At 41.0% G+C, this 22,211-nt stretch overlaps 1 protein-coding gene across 3 annotated transcripts in view; it reads left to right on the top strand.

The window, feature by feature from the left end:
* Positions 1 to 626: 626 nt before the first annotated feature.
* Positions 627 to 22,211, top strand: part of BLMH (bleomycin hydrolase) — a 41,311-nt gene continuing 19,726 nt past the window's right edge. For 2 of the 3 annotated variants that reach the window (XM_059669252.1, XM_059669253.1), the window contains exons 1-10: positions 627 to 938; positions 1,122 to 1,319; positions 3,198 to 3,307; positions 4,120 to 4,261; positions 5,265 to 5,353; positions 6,753 to 6,845; positions 19,801 to 19,956; positions 20,830 to 20,988; positions 21,103 to 21,170; positions 21,770 to 21,887. In XM_059669252.1, coding sequence (XP_059525235.1) covers positions 926 to 938; positions 1,122 to 1,319; positions 3,198 to 3,307; positions 4,120 to 4,261; positions 5,265 to 5,353; positions 6,753 to 6,845; positions 19,801 to 19,956; positions 20,830 to 20,988; positions 21,103 to 21,170; positions 21,770 to 21,887 — 1,146 coding nt within the window. In that variant the 5' untranslated portion in view covers positions 627 to 925. The remainder of the gene's footprint in view (positions 939 to 1,121; positions 1,320 to 3,197; positions 3,308 to 4,119; positions 4,262 to 5,264; positions 5,354 to 6,752; positions 6,846 to 19,800; positions 19,957 to 20,829; positions 20,989 to 21,102; positions 21,171 to 21,769; positions 21,888 to 22,211) is intronic. The other variant, XM_059669251.1, reaches the window with a different exon arrangement.

The raw sequence follows: 22,211 nt of genomic DNA on the forward strand, positions 1-22,211 counted from the left end.
CATGGAGCCAGAATGAACAGTTGTTTTAAAACGAGCAGGTGCATCTTTGCAGAACGGTGCTAGCAGCTTCTGCGAGGGTGGGAACGCGCAACTTCTCCTCAATACAAGCACTGGGTTCTGACTAGAATGCAAGCAACACGTTGCCATTGAAAACGCAGTGACGGGTCAGCCGAGGACGCTCTCTGCACAGGAAGAGCCTTGGGCCCTGGCCGGGTCGCGGAGCATCCTCCACAGGCCAAGGTTGCGGTTCCCTTGCATTGGATTTGGGTCGGGGGCCCAGACAAGAAGCGTCCAATGAATGCACAACTAAGTGGGACAAGTCTATGTTTCTCTCTCTAAAATCAATCAATCAATAAAAAATACTCTGTTTAAAAGAGCCTTTGGATACATTGTGCTTAATGTGCGGCCCCCGCGCCGCCCTCCGCCCCTCCGGGCGCTGCAAAGGCTGCACGGAGTCCCTCCCCCAGCGCCAGAGCGTTCGGGCTGCGGGCCAGCCAGGGACTCCGCTGGGAGCGGCCGGTTCCCACGGGGCGCCCCGGGGGCCGGGAAGCGGGATCGCAGCGGCCGAGGATGCGGGCGCCGCCCGGGGACCGTGGGCAGCGGAGGGCGGCTGGGGAGGGGCGGGCCTCGGGAGCCGCCGGGCGGGGACACGGCCGCCCCGAGCGCGTCAGCCGCCGCCCCCGCAGCCCTCCCCGGAGCCGCCAGCCTCCCGCTGACTCAGCAACGCGAGGGAGGGAGGTTTGTCCCTCCGCGGACCCCGTTTCTCCCGGGCCCCAGCCCTCCGCCGCCGCCGAGCCCATTTCCTCTTTCCGGCGCTCGGGGTGCGAGGGCAGGTGGGGACTCCGAGGCCGCGATCGCCGTGCAGCCCGGGCGCTCGCCTGAGGACCCCCCGATCTACGGTTCCCTACCGGGCAGCGCGGGCGCCATGAGCAGCGCGGGTGAGCCCCCCGCCCCCCTCCGCGCCCAGCCGGCCGGGGTCCCGCCCCGCTGCTCCGCCGCGTCCCAGGGGCCGGGCGGCGGGCAGGGCTGGGGCTGGGGTCGGAGGAGCCAGGGTGCGGGAGTCCCCGATCAGCCCCCTTCCGCCCCAGTTTGGGGTGATAATCCCATTGGTCTCCCCGCAGGACTGAACTCGGAGAAAGTGGCCGCTCTGATCCAGAAGCTGAACTCCGACCCGCAGTTCGTCCTGGCCCAGAATGTGGGGACCACCCACGACCTGCTGGACATCTGCCTGAAGAGGGCCACGGTCCAGGCCGCGCAGCACGTGTTCCAGCACGCCGTGGCCCAGGAGGGCAAGCCGGTCACCAACCAGAAGGCCTCAGGTGGGCTCCGAAAGCGGCCCTGACCTTCCAGACAGGGTCCCTCCCGTTGGAGGAAAAGCCGTAGGGGAGCAGAGGTTCGCGTTGAAAGAACTGGTAGGAAGCTCTTGGAGAACAGGTGCAGGGGAAGGCGGGTTCAGGTACAGGACTTGGGGGCTTGTTTTGGTGCTCGTGGCTTGTTAGTCTATTTTATTTGAGCACCGACATGGTAAGTCCATGGTCATCCGTGTGCATGTAATTCATGATGCTCTGTGAAGGTAAATGCTTGCATACCCATGTCCTGGAGGTTATGCTCTTGGTACCAAACAGACCATGCAAGAATGTTCATTTCCTAGGGGACACCCCCAAATTGCCTTGAAGGCAATTGTGTATAAAATGGAAAAGGCACAATGTTGGTCGCATCCACATGTCATCGAATGTTAGTTTTAAATGTGCTTCGTGGTCACAACTTGAGCAAATGTTGGCTCAGATAAGATCAATAGAGCAGTTTGTAATACAGAGAACTACCCAGTTCTCGTGTCTTACTGATCAGGACTTCTTGTTTTCCTACCAACTGTCTGGCACTACTGTCCGGAGAACAGCTACAGCGAAAGGAATCTAAATGAGGAGGACATTCTCGCAGCAGAATGGTACTCAAAGGACATTACTCTGCAGTGACCTCGATTTGTGCTAGTTTTGGATGCTTCCAGAGATATATGGATTGAATCACATTTTTAAAAGGCAAAAAATTTGAACACAGTCTATTCCTGGATATTGTAAATACGCCTTCTAAAGTAAAGATCGCTTAAGTCAGTACAGGAAGTGGCAACATTGTAGAGTTTGTGACTATCCACTTACAGGGCGAATGACAAATGTGATTGTGTAGTTGAGGCATGGCATGAAGTGTGCAGGGCCAGCATCATGAATGGATTCAAAACATTGCTGTGATCCAGACATACTGGATGTTAGAAAAATGATGTGTTCTGATCGAAGGAGTGGATCTAGTCGTGGCAAAGGCTCTGATGCTAAGATGCATGTGGAGAATATTTTAATTCTCCATGGGAGAAGGGGAATTGATTTATGTTAGCGTTACCTTATATTAAAGCATATACTGTATATTCCAGATTAAAGGGTCGGGTCTTTTTAAAGCTTTTCCCATGTATGGCCAAATTTCCTTCAGATATTTAGTATCTGTTTAGATTGCTATCCAGAGTGTATCATAATGCTATTTCCCCAAATCCTTGCCAATACTGGGCATTATAAATTAAAAAATAATGTTTCCCCACTTATTAGGTGTTTGATAATGAACTTAAAAGATTTTTTGTCACCACTTGTGTCTTTTTGGACATTAAATTACCTATGATCTCTATCATGTTTCTCATTGGAAATCAGTATTAGAAATCAGTATTTCTGCCCTGACCGGTTTGGCTCAGTGGATGGAGTGTCGGCCTGCGGACTGAAGGGTCCCGGGTTCGATTCCGGTCAAGGGCATGTACCTTGGTTGCAGGCACATCCAGGGTGGGTGCAGGAGGCAGCTGATCGATCTTTCTCTCTCATCGATGTTTCTAACTCTCTATTCCTCTCCCTTCCTCTCTGTAAAAAATCAATAAAAATATATTTTAAAAAAAAATCAGTATTTCTAATGTGATTTTCTTAAGTGGTTGGTTATGAATTCTTTATGTGATATGTAAAGAGATTTTTTTACATGTTAAGATTATTATGCCTTTGCATATATATAATGCAAATAGTAATTATTATTTTTCTTGTTTTGTTTGAATATTTCTACTCTTCCTGATTTAGTCTTAAATTGTTCAAGATCTTTTCATGAGTTCATTGTTGGGAAATACAATGTAACCTATGTGAACACTCATCATCATTTCTTGGTTTGCTTTCTTGTTTCAGGGCGATGCTGGATCTTTTCTTGTCTGAACGTTATGAGAATTCCACTCATGAAGAAATTAAATATTGAAGAATTTGAGTTTAGTCAAGCTTACCTCTTTTTCTGGGACAAGGTATAGAACTGATCTTGAAAGATTCTTTTTGTTTTACTCTCAACCTTAGTAGAGACTGTCTCTTCATTTCCTGCTTTTCAAGGTGTAGTCCCACTTCCATTTATAGTCGGGACACCATTTATTCTGATTTCCAAAGTATTCGAAGTTGACTTTTTCAAAGGCAGAACTACTTTTGGTTGGTAGGTGGCTACGTTTTGCATTCCTTCTCTGGGTGGTACTTGACTGAAAACAGTAAGTAATTTTATTCAGTGTTTTAAATCTTTAAAATGTATATTATGTAAGTGTCCAATAGATGTTTAATGATTGAAGGCTCTAAATATCAGATTTTATTTAAAAATAAAGTAATGCCTTGTTTTGCCTAGAATGTGTACACTCAAATATAAGAAGAAACTTTAAATATTTTTGTGAGCCCAGATACTGATATTTAGTTACCTACTTTGGTTTAAAAATACCTACTGTGTACACCTGAAACTAATACAAGGTTATATCAATTATGCTTCAATAAAAAATAAAAAAACACACACAAAAACCCACCTGAAACGAATGTCAGTTATTCCGGAGTGGGCAAGAATAGGTTTATAGTACTGATCTTGTGAGTACATGAAACACAGTTAATAAACTACGGTAATAATTATAACCTGCATGTCTTTTTCCATACGGACAACTGTAGACCTACTTTTGCCAACCCCGGTACTCCATTAAAATCTACTGTGTTTGGTCTACAGTAGTTCTAAGACTCTTATTCTGTTGACAATGCAAATAAAAGTATTAGCTATCTTTTCCTTTAATTTTATTTAATTTCTCCACTCTAGGTTGAACGCTGTTACTTCTTCTTAAATTCGTTTGTGGACACAGCCCAGAAGGATGAACCTGAGGATGGCAGGCTGGTGCAGTATTTGCTTTCGAATCCTGCCAATGATGGTGGACAATGGGATATGCTTGTCAATATTGTTGGTAAGAGCCTTTCTCTCATGCAGCGGTTCTCAACCTGTGGGTCGCGACCATCGGAAAACACATACAGCATATCAGATATTTACATGACGATTCATAACAGTGGCAAAGTTACAGTTATGAAGTAGCAACGAAAATAATTTTATGGTTGGGGGTCACCACAACATGAGGAACTGTATTAAAGGGCCGCGCATTAGGAAGGTTGAGAACCACAGCGATGGAAGTGACACACAGCGTGATTAAGCAAGGTTCTGCAGTTAGGCACGGGCCGTTTCTTTGGTGGTTATGTACAGAATAGAATTGGTTTCCCCGAAGGGTATATAGTTAGCTCTGAGAGCTTTTATCTCACGTGCTCACCTATAAAATAGCTTTTTTTAAATCCTCACCCAAGGGTATGTTTCTATTGATTTTTAGAGAGAAAGGGAGAGTGAGAGAAACCTCGATTGGTTGCCTCTCATACTCACCTCAACTAACCAGGGATCGAACCACAAACCTGGGTATGTGCCCTGACCGGGAATTGAACCTGCAACCTTTTGGTGTATGAGATGATGCTCCAACCAACTGAACCACCTGGCCAGGGGTGGTAAGGAGATAGGTACTGTGAAGAATGGGTTGGAGAAGAAAAAGTTGTATTAACCAGCACTTTCTGTGAAAAAGCTTATCTCTTGTCCATTGGTGTAGTCAAGAAACACAATGAAACTGCAGCTGTTTGAAAATGTCCTTATTCTAAAAAAGGTTGTCTTGAGAAAACCTCATCATGCTGAGCACTTTACAAAGTACAATAGGTAAGAAGAATAGAATTAATTCTAAGATAGATGGATACATATGGATTTTAAATAACCTATTTAATTTTATGAAGCATATGATTATTAAGTTTTCTGAATTAGACCAACAAAATATGGCCTAATTTTTGAAGCAATGGCTATTTTTTGCCAGGCTCTCTAATGTTGGAGTGCTAGAGTATACGTTTACCTTATTGAACACTAAATTTTTTTTTTTTTTTTAGAAAAATATGGTGTAGTTCCTAAGAAGTGCTTCCCTGAATCTCATACAACAGAGGCAACCAGAAGGATGAATGATATTCTGAACCACAAGGTACAACGTATAGAGCAGGGTGGGGTTGGGTTACTTACCTTACGCTTCCAACTGATTTTCCAAGGGGATCTCTGGCCGTTTCGGTGTACAGTTGATATACAAGTTGTCTAACCAGTATCTTTCAAAAGCAATGTAGGCGCATATTAACTTTAAAAATAATTGAAATTAGGGTGTGTGTTTTTTTCTTTTTAAGAATCTTCCACTTTTATTTCTGTTGATCCTAATATTTCCATCTGGGTACTTAGGAAAGAACGTCCCGTGTTTCGTTAATATGGGCCAGAAGCACACTGGGTGCTGTGCCTCTCACTTGGCTCCAGTGGAGGTGGGCTGGACAGCTTTTTGTACCCGTAAAGCAATAAAGAACTGTTTGTGACACTTCCTTAAAGAATAAGCTGAGTTCACAGGGTTCCCCAAGCCATATCAGCGTGTTTATTCATACACTAACTATCTGATGTAGTCACTGAACTGCTTTTTTTTTTTTAATATATTTTATTGATTTTTTTACAGAGAGGAAGGGAGAGGGATAGAGAGTTAGAAACATTGATGAGAGAGAGAAACATCGATCAGCTGCCTCCTGCACAACCCCCACCGGGGATGTGCCCGCAACCAAGGCAGATGCCCTTGGCTGGAATCGAACCTGGGACCCTTTAGTCCGCAGGCCAACGCTCTATTCACAGAGCCAAACCGGTTACGGCTGAACTGCTTTTTATTGCTTCATTTATCTTGATAAGTCATTATGTCTTCTCCACATAACCCATTTCCCAGGGAGGATTCTAAATCCTACAGGGATGCCAGTCAGACATCTTTTTTGAGAACCGGGAGTTGCCAGAATCTGCTGTCCTGATCTATGAGGCTAAATTGGATTTGTCATCCCTGGGAGAAAGCTTACCTTTTAAAATAAACTGTAGATGTGTTTCCCCAATATTAGAAGCAGATTATTTTCCACCCAGGAAACGCTGGGGATTCTTAATCCACAGGCTAAAAGATCATTAATAGTATAGCATTGGGTTCCACTTCAGATAACAGCAAAATCCACTTTAGCATCGTGGTTAGGTTTCAGACTTACTTTAACTTTGGCATCTCTAAACATTGAAAACAACAAAAATGAAAACTATAGTGGGGGTTGGCATAGCCATGGTCATAATGATTTGGCAGAGAAGTAGACAACCAGTAAAGTTCTAAATAAAAATCTGTGAGAGTGATTTAATGGCATAATCATTAAGTCTCCTGCTTTCTCTAAGGAAAGTAGACTGGTTGGGGGAACTCACATTTGCTTTTATGAACTTTGCCCTAGGTCTTGGCTGAGATATTCTTCAAAATAGAACTAGCATTGGTCTGTTAGGTTCATTTACAGTTGAATTTGGTAAATATTGTGGTGCTGAGTAACCTTCTGTCATAGATGAGAGAATTCTGTATACGACTACGGAACCTCGTACACAGTGGAGCAACCAAAGGAGAAATCTCAGCCACACAGGATGCCATGATGGAGGAGGTAATAACCATTATTTGGATTTTTTGTGACCCTTCTAAGGAACACTCAGAATATTCCCATCTATTAAACTGATTAGGAAGTATAGTCATTGCAATAAATGTTGAATTGAATTGAAATTTACTTATTTTACAGCTAGAAAAACTGAGGTAAAGACTTTGCATTTTAGTATGGGACTTACACGTACTTCCATCTTCTAATTACCAGTTTAGTAGTCTATATAATTCATTCTTTTATTCACTTACTAAATAATGAATACCTTCTCTGAGTTTGACACAGGGAATACAAAGATGAGAAATACAATCTCTACTCTCAAGGAGCTCAATCTCTTGAGAAAAAGAAACACATGGATCATTATAAATCTTACGCTAGAGACCATTCTAGACAGAAGGAATATCATGAACAAAGGTGGAATTCTCAGAGAATAGTGTAGCTGAAACATAAATTTTGTGAGTGTGATTGGTAGCAAATTAAGCTAGAAAGGCAGAGCTGTGAGGGAATCTTAGGAGTACCAAGACTTTTGACTTTATTCTATAGGAATAAAGATGAGAATAATATATGCATAATAATATATTGATGGTTATATCAGAAAACATTTGGAAAACCTAAAAAGCATTAAACAAATATAAGGTGGTCATCAAGGCAGTTACGAATATTACTTAAGCCCTGGCCAGCGTGGCTCAGTTGATTATATGTCCTGTGTACCGAAAGGTTGCAGGTGTGCTCCCTGGTCTGGGGCAAATGGTAGGTAACCATTGGATGAACATCAATGTTTCTCTCTCTCTCTCTCCCCCTTCTTCTCTCTCTAACAAATCAATAAGCATATCCTTGGGTGAGGATTAAAAAAAAAGGAGAATATTACTTAATACCACCCATAATCCAGATGAATATGCATAAACCTCTGAGATTGCTTTAAGAAAAACATCATTTCCATTTTCCATCTCGTGGACCCATTACTAGGAATCACTCAGCTAACAATTTTCTTTTACTGCAATGGACAACACTGATGTTTTCCTTTGAATTTTAGAGAGGAAGTGTAGTGTATTTGGAAACATGGTCTGGAGTCAGACGTCTGAGTTCTGATCTTCTCATTACTTAACAGCCTTGTAACCTGGGTCAGGCTCCTTAAGCTCCCAAATCTCAAGTTTATTCAAATGTATAGCCTATCCTTAACTGTTTCTTACGTATTTGTTGAATGAATGAATGCAGAGATTTCATTTTGCCAAGTACATTTAAATTATCTCATACTTAACTCTTTCTTTACTTCTTAAATGTTCTTATTTAAGAGAGGCATCTGGGTGTAGTAGAAAAAAATAATTGGATGGACATGAGTTTCAGTTCTGGCTCTATCACTTAATAGCTCTGTGATCTTGGGTAAATTACTTAATCTGTCTAAGATTCAGTTTGGGACTTAAAATGTATTCTTCATTGAATTTTTGTGGGAATCAAAAAGAAATTATGTGTAAGAATGCAAGCATAATGCCTGGCACATAGCAGTTGTTCAATAAATGTCAGTTCTCTGTCCTTCTTGCTTGGATTGATTTCCCTTTTTGAAGCCATATCTCTGCATAACTTGCTTTCATTAATGATTATAGTAAGATGGTGGGGTATGGTAAGGATGACGTTTCTATAAACAGTTATAGAAAAGGACCCAGACAATACTTGTTGCAGATCATAAACATCCTGTTGGCTTTTGATGTTTGCTTTAATGATCTTTTAAAGAATATATCTAAGGTCCACTCCTGACCATGAGATTGGCTAATAAGAATTAGGGCAGATACGTTTCACATAGCTTTCTTCCTCTACTCTTACCTTGGAAAAATAGTAAGACCTTATCATACCAAATCCCGATGTATAGATGCTTTTAGGATTATTTACTTAATGATTCTGCCTAAACTGTTGACTACAGAATTCTGTAGGGTAGATTTTTAGATTTTACAATCTTCAAATGACTCCTTTTTATTGAACTTGACTCTTCGGTAATGAGGGGTGTAGCTATGCTTTTAAAGCCACTGATTAGTACCTATGATACGCCTAGCCTTGTAGGCGTATCAAAATGATGATTAACAGTCATGAAGCCCGGACAGCTTTGAATGAAAGGGGTTTATGCTTAAGGCATTCTTTCTGAGGGAAGACAAGTATAGGTTGCTTGGTGAGGTGACAGACAAGTCAGATCTGTTTTAGAAACATGTTGTCACCTCTATTGCAGTGTTTTCTCAGTGCATCTACTCTTTCTTAGCCTCCAGATCCCCTTCGGATTATTAATGTATTCTCTACAAAAACTCTGTTAAAAACAAAACATAAAACAAAGACTAGAAAGAATATTTGTCAGTGCCATGAAAAGAGACAAGAAGCCATTATTATTTGCTTAGGAGATTCCATAGCAGTGGCTCTCAGCTCTTAACATTATATAGTCCTAGACTTGCTCTAGACCTACAAAATTTATTTTCCTGAGAAAATCCTAGTTATCTATATTTTTATTTTTTATTTTAAAGATGTCTCTGATTGAAATTTTTTTTTAATATAAAAAGGCAAGTAGCCCTAGCCGATTTGGCTCAGTGAATAGAGCAGGGGTCCTCAAACTTTTTAAACAGGGGGCCAGTTCACTGTCCCTCAGGCCGTTGGAGGGCCGGACTATAGTTTAAAAAGAAACTATGAACAAATTCCTATGCACACTGCACATATCTTATTTTGAAGTAAAAAAAACAAAACGGGAACAAATACAATATTTGTATTTGCATGTGGCCCGCGGGCTGTAGTTTGAGGACCCCTGGGATAGAGTGTCGGCCTGCAGACCAAAGGGTCCCAGGTTCGATTCCGGTCAAGGGCATGTACCTCCATTGCACGCTCCTCCTGGGCCCAGGCCCTGGTTGGGGTCAAGGCTCCTGCAGGACGCAACTAATCGATGTGTTTCTTTCACATCAATGTTTCTCTTTGTCTTTCCCTCTCTATTCCACTCTAAAAAATCAGTGGAAAAATATCCTCAGGTGAAAAGTCCGTTTCCCACACTGTTCTCCATCCACCCCCCAAATCAGTTATGTTGGTTTGTAATTGTGTTAGCAGTTATTTATCCTTCCAGAGACGGTCTCTTCAAAGGTTACCATGAAGAGGAGGAGCATTGCCTTTAAAGTGCCTGATCCCAAGGCCCAGTCCAGTTGGAACTGGGTTTCAAGCATAGGGACAGTCCTTGAGCTCAGGAAAAAGAATGAACTAGCAACGTCATAGTGATGACAGTGCAGATAGCTGAAGCCTCAGGAGTGGTTGAATCCCCTGAGGAAGAATAGAAGGATAGAACAAACCTGAACAAAGAATTCTGAAAAATACGTATTTTCATAAAACATCTCTTCCTATAAAAGCCAAGTGCCAGAACTCTGTTCTGGTACAGTGTCAGGTGCTGCAGACAGGCCCATAGGTCTGAAGACTGAAAAAGGCTGCTGGGTTTCCTGAATAGGCTGTTTGTAGAATAGTGTCAGTGGAATGGAGAAGGGTAGGAGTTAGATGGAGAGGAGGGCGTCATGTCAAGAAACGGAAGATAGTTTTGAGACGGTTGACAGTGGAGAGAAGGAAAAAATTGATACTGATTAATTTCACAAGTGTTTATTGAGAACCTACTAAGTGTTAAGCATGTTATTATTTGCAGATGACCTGTTGTATATAATATAGAAAGCCCTAGCAACTCAATTGAAAAACTGAAAACTAATAAATGAATTCAGTAAAGTTGCAGGATACAAAATCCATGTACAAAAATCTGTTGCATTTCTATACACCATTAATAAACTATCAGAAAGAGAAATTAAGTAAACAATACCATTTACAATTGTATCAAAAAGAATAAAATACCTAGGAATAAATTTAACCAAGGAAATGAAAGACCTGTTTATTGAAAACTAAAAGATGTTAATGAAAGATATTGAAGAAGACACAAATAAATGGAAAGATACTTCATGCTCATGGATTGGAAGAATTATTAATGTTTAAATGTCTATATTGCCCAAAATAATATGCATATTCAATGAAATTCCTATAAAAATTCCAATTGCATTTTTCACAGTAACAGAACAAACTTCTAAAATTTATATGGAACCATAAAAGACCCTAAATAGCCTGAAAAAGAAGAAAGCTGGAGGCATTACCCTCCCTGATTTCAAATTGTATTGCAAAACTGTGGTAATTAAAATAAGGTGGTTTGGCATAAAAGCGGACACATAAATCAATAAAATAGAATAGAGAGCCCAGAAATAAATCTACATATGTACGGTTAATTTACAACAAAGGAACCAAGAATATACAATGGGGAAAGGGCAGTGTTTCATAAATAGTGTTGAGTTGCCAGCCACATGCAAAAGAATGTAACTATTTCATACCCTATACAAAAATTAACTCAAAATGGATTAAAGCTAGAAACTAAGGCCTGAAACCATAAAACTCCTAGAAGAAAACATAGGCATTAAGCTCCTTGAGATAGGCCTTGGTGATCAATTTTTAATCTGACACCAAAAGCAAAAGCAGAATATAGTGGAACTACATACAACTAAAAAGCTCTGCACAGCAAAGGAAACCATCAACAGACTGAAAAGCTAGCTTACTGAATGGGAGAAAATATTTGCAAATCATATATTCAATAAGGGCCTAATATCCAAAATATGTAAAGAACTCATACAATTTAATAGCAAAACAAAAATAAAACCAATCTGATTTAAAAATGGGCTGAAGATCTGAATAAACATTTTTCCAAAGAAGACATACATAGGGCCAACAGGTACACGAAAAGATGTTCAATATCATTAATCATCGGAAATACAAATCAAAACCACAGTGAGGTATCACTTCACACCTGTTATAATAGCCAGAAAGACTAGAAATACTGGTAACAAGTGTTGACAAGGAAGTGGAGAAACAGGAGCCCTAATGCACTGTTGGTGGGAGTGTAAATGGATACAGCCATGATGGAGGATACTGGAGGGTCCGCAGATTTTAAAAATAGAACTACTATATGATCCAGCAGTTCCACTTCTGGGTATTTGCCTAAAGAAAACAAACATACTTCAAAAAGATAGCTACATTCCCATGTTCATTGCAGCATGCGTTTACAATAGCCAAGATATGGAAACAACCTACCTGTCCATCAATGGATGAATGGATGAAGATGTGTGTATTATACTGTATATGTGTGTATATGTATACTCTTGGTGGAATATTATTTGGCCACAAGAAAAGAAAGAAGTCTTGCCATTTGTGACAACATGGGTGCATCTTGAAGGCATTATGCTAAATGAAATAAGACAGAGAAAGAGAAATACCAAAATGATCTCTCTTATATGTGGAATCTGTATATATTTTTAAAACTCAAGCTCATAGATACAGAGAACAGGTTGCTAGAGGTGTGGGTTTGGTGGGTGGGAGAAATGGGTGAATTATTTTGGTGGTTTTTGTTTGTGTGGTTTTTTTTAGTTTAAATAAATTTGAATATAAAGCAAAACAAATGAGCAATGGATACAGCCAAGTCACAATAAAAAAATTAAAGGGCAAAACAAGAAACTTATTTGTAGAGAAGTATAATAAAGTTTGGGGAAGTGGTTAGGAGAATAAAGAGGGATGTTAAAAGGCCTTTCTGAGGATAAATCTAAGCTGATACATAAGTAATGAGAAGAATTCAGCTACCAAAGATCAGACGCAGGGTACCAGACAGAGCGGAGAGTAAGTGCAAAAGCCGATACTGGGAGAAAGCTTGGTCTTTCTGAGCAACGGAAAGGAGGCACTGGGACTCGAACCTGGAAAGAATGTGCTAGTGGCTGAAACAGATCTTGTAGCAGGCGTCCTCAAACTGCGGCCCGCGGGCCACATGCGGCCCGCGGAAAACATTTATCCGGCCCGCCGGGTGTTTTTGCCGCTGCTGCTTGTCCTGCTTAGCAGCCGACTCGTCCCGGGCCCGCAGTGCGCCTGTGTGCCATGTCTGAGGGACAGTGAACTGGCCCCCTGTTTAAAAAGTTTGAGGACCTCTGTTAGAGGAAGTAAGAATCGATATGGGCGTATAGGCCATGATAAGGAGTTGGGGTAACCATTGGGGAGTGGGTCAACACATTGGGGAGTGTTGTGGCTTAATTTTTGTTTTTAAAAAATTCCCTTTGGTGCTTTGAGAATGGATTGTAAAACAAGAGGAGCGGAAGTGGGGAGGCCAGTTAGGAGGCTCTTACGGTTGTGTACATGAGAGATTATAGTGGTTTGGACCAGGTTGATGTAGGGACAAGGGAAAGGAAAGAACTGGTGATATTATGGTATCTTGAAGTAGGGGGCTTGCAGCTAGGAGAGAAGGCCTTGGGCGGTTGGGGCTGTGAGGGAACCAGTGTGTGGAAAGGGATATGTAAATGAGAGCTAATTGAAGCAAGGCCTTGGCGGGAGGAAAGAATAGATGTGGTCTAAACTAGTGCTCTCAAACTGTAATGTGTGTATGAATACCCCGGAGAGCTTGTTAAAATGCAGATTCAGTAGGTCTAGACACCAAATTTCGATTTCTTTGATTCAAAAACCACTCAACAAAAAAACAAAAAACACTCTAGAAGTGGTTTCAAGATCATCATTCGACTATTATAATCTATGTGGAGCTCCCCACATGCGCTCATTTCCTTTAACATTACATACTTTTTAAATGTACCTTTTTATGTGTTTTCTTGGCCTGAAAATATATATAATGCCTCCAGAAAGTATCTCCCTGCCTGCTTTTGCAGGCCAGGCTGTGTGGGTTTTTATTTATTTTAAAAACAGATCCCCACCAGAAAGCGGTAGAGAACTATCTTCCCTTCTTTCCTCTTTCTCTGTGGTCACCAAGGTCCCTAGTCCTTCCCTCTTAGAACTAGCTCATTTACCAGCAGCACTGAACTTTCTTCAAAGTTCAGCTATTTTCTGTAACCACTTATATGTACTTGTGGCCATTCTACTCGGATCAATAGGTCATTTTACCTTTGAGCCTAGTTTGTCCATCAATGAAACTAAAAAGTTAGAGTCCTTAATAACTTACTAAGGACAGTGTAACTATGCATATTTCCAGTAGGCGTAGCTAATGCTTCTCCAGTGCTTTAGATCTTATTGTAATTCAATATTGTGTCTGCCTGTATCAGCAGTTCTCAACCTGTGGGTCGCGACCCCTGACAATACATCCTGCATATCAGATATTTACATTATGATTCATAACAGTAACAAAATTACAGTTATGAAGTAGCAATGAAAATAATTTTATGGTTGGGGGTCACCACAACATGAGGAACTGTATTAAAGGGCCATGGCATTAGGAAGGTTGAGAGCCACTGCTAGCTGGCTTTAAACTCTCGCCCTCCTACGTATTTATGACTGGTTGTCAACTGTTCTATCCTGCCTTCCTCCTCTCACTCAATGTCTGTCTGCTAGTTACCATGGGGATGGAAATTAACTCAATCCCACGTCATTTGTCTTTAAACTGGGAGCCACAATTTTTTCCCTGTGTGTCATGTCTCATGCTTTCTGTGTCCTTTTCCTTTTTCCTGTTTCCCATCCTGCTTCTGTTATTCACAGTCTTCAGTTCTGTGTAATGACTTGTGTTCAGTGTCCGGTGTCTTTTTTGTCCTGAATGCCAAGGTCATCTTTATGAGAAGCAGGTGACACTCCCGAGTTGCCCACCAGAGAGCACACTTGGATATGCAGAGCTCACTGCCGGTTTGGTGCCTTTGGGAACAGGGAATGTTATTTCAGAACCGCAGAGTCTCTTATCAAGAAAATACAGTATCAGGGACCCTGGAGATTATTTAAAATTAGAGCTTGTTTAATTAACTCTTGTTAATTGGCTTGGAGCCAGATATTCCTTCCAGCGTGTTACGAACTGACTTGAATGGGAATGGCTCTAGATATAAAACAATGCAGCATGTCTAAAATCACAGTTTTACTAAAATCCAGGAGAAAGGGATGCCATCCTTATTCTCATTCATTCCTTATTTGGACCTTTGATAAAAGTTCACATTTATAAAACATATGCAATAAGGTATAAGAATTTATCCTGCAAAAGGATTCAATATAGAATTCTACTGTATTTTGGGGGAGAAGGAGGAAATGATTGAACACTTTTTACTTTAGATAGGGAATCAAGTGCACAATAAGGTACTATGTAAATTAGAGTGTAAAACATTCATATTTATATTTAGGATGTATTTCAGAGTACACAGAAATTCACTTTGTTGTCTTAGTCTTTTTTTTAAATATATTTTATTGATTTTCCACAGAGAGGAAGAGAGAGGGATAGAGAGTTAGAAACATTGATCAGCTGCCTTCTGCACACTCCCCATGGATATGTGCCCGCAACCAAGGCACACGCCCCTGACCGGAATTGAACCCGGGACCCCTGAGTCTGCAGGCCAACCCTCCATTTACTGAGCCAAACCAGTTAGAGCTGTTGTCTTAATCTTCATTGGGCCGGACTGACCTGGAAAAAGAATTGATCACAATCCCACAGATGTTCGTACACATGTGACAACAATTACTAGTTGAAAATACATATCATTTAAGTCTGTAAAACTTTCCTCATCTCATTGTCATTGTCTTGACCATAGTTACCAGTGGCAATGTCCTCAGGATAAAGTTGCCATTTGCCATAAAGCATCATTGGCCTTGATGCTGTGCAAATACAAAATGACTCTCTGGTCCATGTGAATCCCAGCACTCATTAATCCATGGCTAGAGTAGCTCGATTGCAGTTGCTAATGTGATGCCCTGCTGCTGCTTTTTTGTGGTGGCAACCAACCTGAGAATGATACAACATTAAAAGGGAGATGCTCTCAGGTGGTTCAGGCTCATAAACCACACAGTAAATCCTAGCAAAGGAAGTTGCTGTCTTGGAAAACAGAGCATAACAAATGAAAGGCAAGCATAACTTCTTCTGTAGCTTAATCTGTCTCTGTTAAAAGACAGTAGAAGCAGGTTCGGTCTTCCATAATAACACATGGATTAAGAGTCTCTTTATCCTTAATTATAGGTCTAATGTCATTGGCAGACTTAGCCCTTGTTCTCTAGCTTTGGTTCGGAGAATAAATTTGAACCGTGGTATCAGTTTCCAATGTGTCCCAAGGGTTTTTGAGGCCTAGCATGCTCTGGGGATGATGAAGAGAAATAGCTACACTGCAGTTTCAGCGGTTGATGATGACATGTGGATGCAGACTAAGAATTGGGGGATCTTGGGTGTACATTCCCTGATGGGTAAGGAAGCCAGGTAGGGACTGGGTATCTAATGAATTTCCCTGGAAGTCAATCTGGAGAAGTCCTGACTGTCCAACTCCTCAAGAATGGCTAAGGAGCACCAAAAACTAAGTTCCTTAAATGGTGTGCTGAGAGTGGGGGTTAAGAAAGCAGGCAGGCATAGATGATTCTCTTTAGAACAGAGGTGGGAGCGGACATCTCTGAAGGGAGAGGAAAGTGAGGGAAGAGCGTTCTCCAGAGCGGAGGTCCAAGGAGAGGTGTGTTTCTTATAGGCTATCGCTCTGTTTTGCTCTCTCAGCCTTCCCTTTGCCTGCTTTTAGAGTGCCTTTATGATTTGGCTCAGGTGATCCTCTGTGATCCTCTTGCCCTGGTTGAGATCAGAGGGATAGAAATAGCCCATAGAATTAGGAGGACATTATTTAAAAGGGAAAGTAGCTCCACCGCTCCAAGAATGACTACACCATGCGTAGGATTGGCCGCCCTAATCTTACCTGTACTTGGCACACCTCATTCTGAAGTTTAAAAAAACTAGTTAGGCAATCACTCCATCCAGTACAGAATTTGCCAATGTATAAGATTCTAATCTATGAGATGAGAAAATAACAATATTTTGGGAGCCATTGTTCTTCCTTTAACTAGAGGAAAAAGAAGGATGTGTCCTTAATTACAAATGGAATTGATAGGTGATCATCTACTGTAATCAGCTTGTGGCGGGTGTGAATCCGTGGTCTGTCAGTCAGAAGTGGACTGGAGCTGGCATGTATGACCTAGTGCTGGATGTTGGAGTCTAGGGAAGCATTGCCTATACATGTGAGTAAGGCCTCGTCATCAGAGTGTTTTTAAAGAGAGCAGAAGCGCAGTTTGGATTCCTACATTCAAATTTCACACCAGCCACTGGAGAAGAACTTTGGATTTAAGAAAAGTGTTTTCAATGTGGTTCTTCTAGGATTCGGTGGGATATTCTAAGACCCAGATCCTGTCGCTAGTAGATTAAGGCCAATGAGGGAGACATTAGAGAAACGTAAATGGCACTGTGGAATGTTACATTTTTATGCCAGAAGTATTTAGCAAAGGGGGCTGTTAATGTGACCTGGAATAACTGGTGGAAACTTTCTGGAGGAGGGCATCTTGCATTGAGCTTTAAAGCATGGGACTAGGATTGGGGTCTGAGGAACACAGGAGACAAAGTTACGAAGGTGACAGTGAGCTGAGTGCCTTGAGCAGGCAGTAAAGATAGACACAGATAAGCCTGGCAGCAGTTCAGAGTCCAGGATGGGAAATAGGATGGGTGAAGCTGTAAGAGCCTTTAAAATCCTACCATGCTTGTCAGGGAAATGCAAATTAAAACCACATTACATACCCACCAAAAAAGTAAAGTTATAATGCCATGTATTGGCAAGAATGCAGAACAACTGGAACTCTCTTACTTTGCTGGTGAGCATGTAAATTCCTTTAACCCCTTTAAAAGCTGTTTAGTTAAAAATGTTGTAAGCAGCATTATTTATAATAACTCCAAACTGAAAACAATTCACCTGTCCATCACTAGGAGAGAAGAGAAATTGTAACATGTTTACACAATGGAATAGTACACAGCAATAAAGAACAAATTACTGATACTCACCGCATCATAAGTGAATCTCATAGCATTCCATCAACAAAGGAGGCCCGATACAAAGGAGAGTATGCTGTATGATTCCATTTACATACAGTTAAAGAACAGGCAATACTAATGAATGGGTATGTGAGTCAGAATGGGCTTTTACATTGAGGGAGGTTTGGGTTACTGACTGCAAAGGGGCCAGAGAACCTCTGGCAGCTGTTCTACAGATTGATCTTCATGGTGGTTACATGGGTGTCTGTATATGTAAAAAACTGAATTGATCTGTGTACTTAAGGTTAGTGTACTTCGCTATTTACTGAATGTAAGTTATGCCTATGTAAAAAAGTTTTAGAAAAGGTAAAAAAATAAATCAGGTCATGGAGTTTAGATTTGTTGTAGGAGGTTCTCAGGAAGCATTCCTGACTGTTGAACAGGAAAGTGACTTGAAGAAAGTGGTGCTTCTAAAATTATTCATCCTGTAGTGATGTGGAGAACGGAACAACGTTCAGATCAGCTATTATTTCTAGGTCAGATATAGTGCTAGGTGCTATAGGAGACACAAAGTATCCATGACCTGGTCCTTACCCATAAGAAGTTTATTATCATCTTTTGGAGAAACCTAGAAAGTGATAGTAAATGTTAAATGCTTAATTCGTGGTGTTATAGAAAGAGCACTAAAGTGAATTCAGAATTCAAATCCTAACTCTGCCATTTATTGGCTTTGTAACATCAGTCAAGCAATTTATTTCCCTGAATTTTGGTTTCCTTATCTGTAAAAAAAAAAAAAAAAAAATGGGAACCACATCTATCACTTAGAGGAATAAGAGATGTAGTATTCAGAGATTGTAGTACGGCATAGTAGATGTTCAGTAAATGTTCCCCTTTAAACCCTGTACCCAAGAAGCACGTGTTTTTTTTACTGTGTGTGACCTCTGTTCATAGCCTGGCTCTGCTGTTTACTGGCTATGTGACCTTAAATAGGTTACTTAATTTGAACCTTGATCTCTTTTGAAAAAAAGATAGAAGGAGGGAAAATTATACTTTAAGAGAGTGTTATGAGAATCACGTAAACTTAACAGATATTTAGTATCTAGCACAAAATAGGCACACTTAAATATAAGTTTCTTTGCTCTTGAAGGTAATGGAGTATACAAATGTATGGTTCAAATAATGCAGATAGTCAGTGATGAAACTGGATCACAGTGGTGACTGGGGTGGAGAAAGAAGGGGCAGATTATAGTGTTGTTGTTTTTTAAAGATATAGCACATTTGATAGAGAAGAGGAAGTACTGCCAGGCTGGCATGGCCCAGTGGTTGAGTGTCAACCTTTGAACCAGGATGTCATGATTCGATTCCCAGTCAGGGCACATATGAGGTTGTGGGTTCAATCCCCAGTGTGGGGTGTGCAGGAGGCAGCCAGTCAACGATTCTCTTCTCATCGTTGATGTTTCTGTCTCTCTCTCCCTCTCCCTTCTTTGAAATCAATAAAAATACTTTTTTAAAAAGAGAAGAAGTACTTTCTATACTCCAATGAAAATAATATAAAGGTTGATTGTTATGATGCTTTCTTAAAGGTGTTGTGACATCATTAGGAAATATGTATGGTCTCACAACCCAAAAAGTGGTACCTTACTACTTACTAAAAGTTATTCTTTTTCTAATAATACTTTTATCAGACATTGTCATTCAACTGAAAAGTTAATGACTTTTCTCTGAGTGGAGACCCCTGTCACAATCAAAGCAAAACCTAGAAGAATGAAGGGAAGGAAACCCATTTATAAAATATATGTCATTATTTGTCACTTGAAATGTAATCAGCAGAGCAGCAACCCAGGTCTTATGTATCAGTGGTACGCAGCTTCTTGGCTAAGGAAGTTTAATTTGCAGGGCAAATACTAAGCACTAAATATTAATATTTCAGAATTGTATTGTTCAGAGTGTTTATTTAAGAATTCAGAAGTTGACTGATATCAAATCCTGAACATTAACCTTCCAAATTTTGGAACAATATTAGATTTCCTGTGAAATTTCTGGCTTGAATTTAGCCACTGATTTCTTACATTTCCTAAGTTTGAGGAAAATGAAGAGGTAAATAACGCTTTCTGCTAGCCATCACTCATCTGTACTCCTCCTTTCTTGCAGGTATTCCGAGTGGTGTGCATCTGTTTGGGTAATCCACCAGAGACATTCACCTGGGAGTATCGAGACAAAGATAAAAACTATCAGAAGATTGGCCCCATAACACCCTTGGAGTTTTACAGGGAACATGTCAAGCCACTCTTCAATATGGAAGATAAGGTTGGAGACTGGCACTGGCAGCCACTGGCTGTTTACTTTCAAATGCCTGTTGACTACCAGGAAGGTTGTAAGATTCCGGGGTTAGCATGCATGATCATCAAACTAGAAACTAAACAAACGTTTTTTCCCTGCTTCCTCTGAGGTATTTGATGGACTTAATAAAGTTGATCATATCAGGATTCCCATTGCCTCTCTTCAGAGACTTTTCTAACTGTAGGCTAGCAGTCAGTTTAATTCCCACATCTTCCCTGGTTTGGGGCCCAGAATCATTCCCAGGTGCAAAGACAATAAAAATGTTTCTTAGTTTGGTTTCAGAGTACCTCTGGAACGCACCCTCCCCACGCCCCACTCTGGGGACTCTCATGGAAGGGAGCAATGTCCCATCCTAGTTTCTCCTGCCCTCATTCAGGTCTCCTCCACTGCCTAGCAAGATGACCAGAGACGCCCTTCCTTTATTGTCCTCCTGACCCTCTCATAAGTAAATGTTTTATTATTGGAATCCCAACTCCGTTGAGGTATTGCTAGGTGTTAAGCCCGTCTTGTCACTTGAAAGCAGGGATCTTATAGTGATGGGATCTCCATCTGGCCGTACTGCATGCAGTTCTTCAGAATTACTTTTGGGGTAATTCTTGCCAGTAGGAAAGATGCCGGTCCCAAATGTGTCCCTTGGGATAATTAGAATATGCAATGAACTCTTTCAGTGACCTTGCCACCTTTCGTTTCTCTGTTATTTAGCAATATATTTGTAATGCTTATTCTTGTAGGCAGAGGTGATGAGCTTTGATGCAGACATATGAACTTGGAGGAGACGTATGTGTCTTGCTTGACATTCTTGGTTTCAGGTTCTCATCAACATGTTCTTGATCTCAATAGATTTGTTTAGTGAATGACCCTCGGCCCCAGCACAAGTACAACAAACTTTACACGGTTGACTACCTAAGCAATATGGTTGGAGGGAGAAAAACTCTATATAACAACCAGCCCATTGACTTATTGAAAAAGATGGTTGCTGCCTCCATCAAAGATGGAGAGGTTGGTATTGTTCTGTGTCTTCTGCTTTGGGGTTAAAACCTCGTCCTCCACATCTTTGGTGTAGTAGGAAGATAGGATTTATGTTGACTTTCTTCTTCTTTCCTCTATTTCTAGGCTGTGTGGTTTGGCTGTGATGTTGGAAAACACTTCAATGGCAAGCTGGGCCTCAGTGACATGAATGTGTGAGTGCAAGAATTTAAAATAGAAAGCCATTTGTGGGTTGTTGCTTTTGGAGTGCACTCTTGGTACGAAATGACTCGGCTGAGGTTCACCCAAAGAGTAGGGCTGGCCTGAGAGCGGGTCTCTTTCTTCCCATCTTGTAGAGCTTGAAGACACTTAACAAAACTCCACATATTTCTATGCTCTGACTTGGGAAGTCAAGATCATACTTCGTGTCTGCATTGAAATTGTTGGATATTCGTAAAAAGCCATTCCATATGAGAAAGGCACTTAAAAAAAAATAATTGATTACTGTGTAAATTATTGAAATAAATTACTTCAAAAGCTTTTTTTTTAAGTTTAATTGCCAAAATAACAATCCAAGCTCATCTTACCAACTTTTGAGATGGGAAGTTTGTGTTTTCTGGAGTACTCTTGTGACACTAGAGAATGGAGCGCCATTGAAAGACTGAATTCTGCATGTACTCAGTTCTCTGAAGAGCTACAGCCCATATTTACATGGAGCTGTTGGACCCTTTCTGTTTCTTCTACAACCAGAAGCTCTCTTATCCCCTTGATGATACTCTCTTTATTCTGTACTGTCTTTTTTTTTTTTTTCCAGCTATGACCATGAGTTAGTGTTTGGTGTCTCCCTGAAGAACATGAATAAAGCTGAGAGGTTGACTTTCGGTGAGTCACTTATGACTCACGCCATGATCTTCACTGCGGTCTCAGAGAAGGTATGACGCTCAGCCTCCTACCACAGTGTTTACACAGGTGGACCTGCATTCTCCTGCAGACTATTTATCCATCAGAGCTTCATAGTGTAGGTGTTCTTTGTGAAAAGTTAGCTTCCAAGCAAGACATTGTACCTCCGTCACTTGAGGTTTGGCTGCAACTCAGAGGTAGTGAAAATAGGAACTTTCCATGGGGAGCAGAATTTGGGTCAGCAGGGAGTAAGGAAGTAACTGCTTTTCTATAACTTTGAAAGTTCTTGGTGTGAAGGGAACCTGGGAGAAGATAACTTCTATTGAATGAGGAATTGAAATGTGCCCTGAAAGTGT

This window comes from Myotis daubentonii, chromosome 16 (assembly GCF_963259705.1).
Source record: "Myotis daubentonii chromosome 16, mMyoDau2.1, whole genome shotgun sequence".
In the NCBI taxonomy this organism is placed as follows: domain Eukaryota; kingdom Metazoa; phylum Chordata; class Mammalia; order Chiroptera; family Vespertilionidae; genus Myotis; species Myotis daubentonii.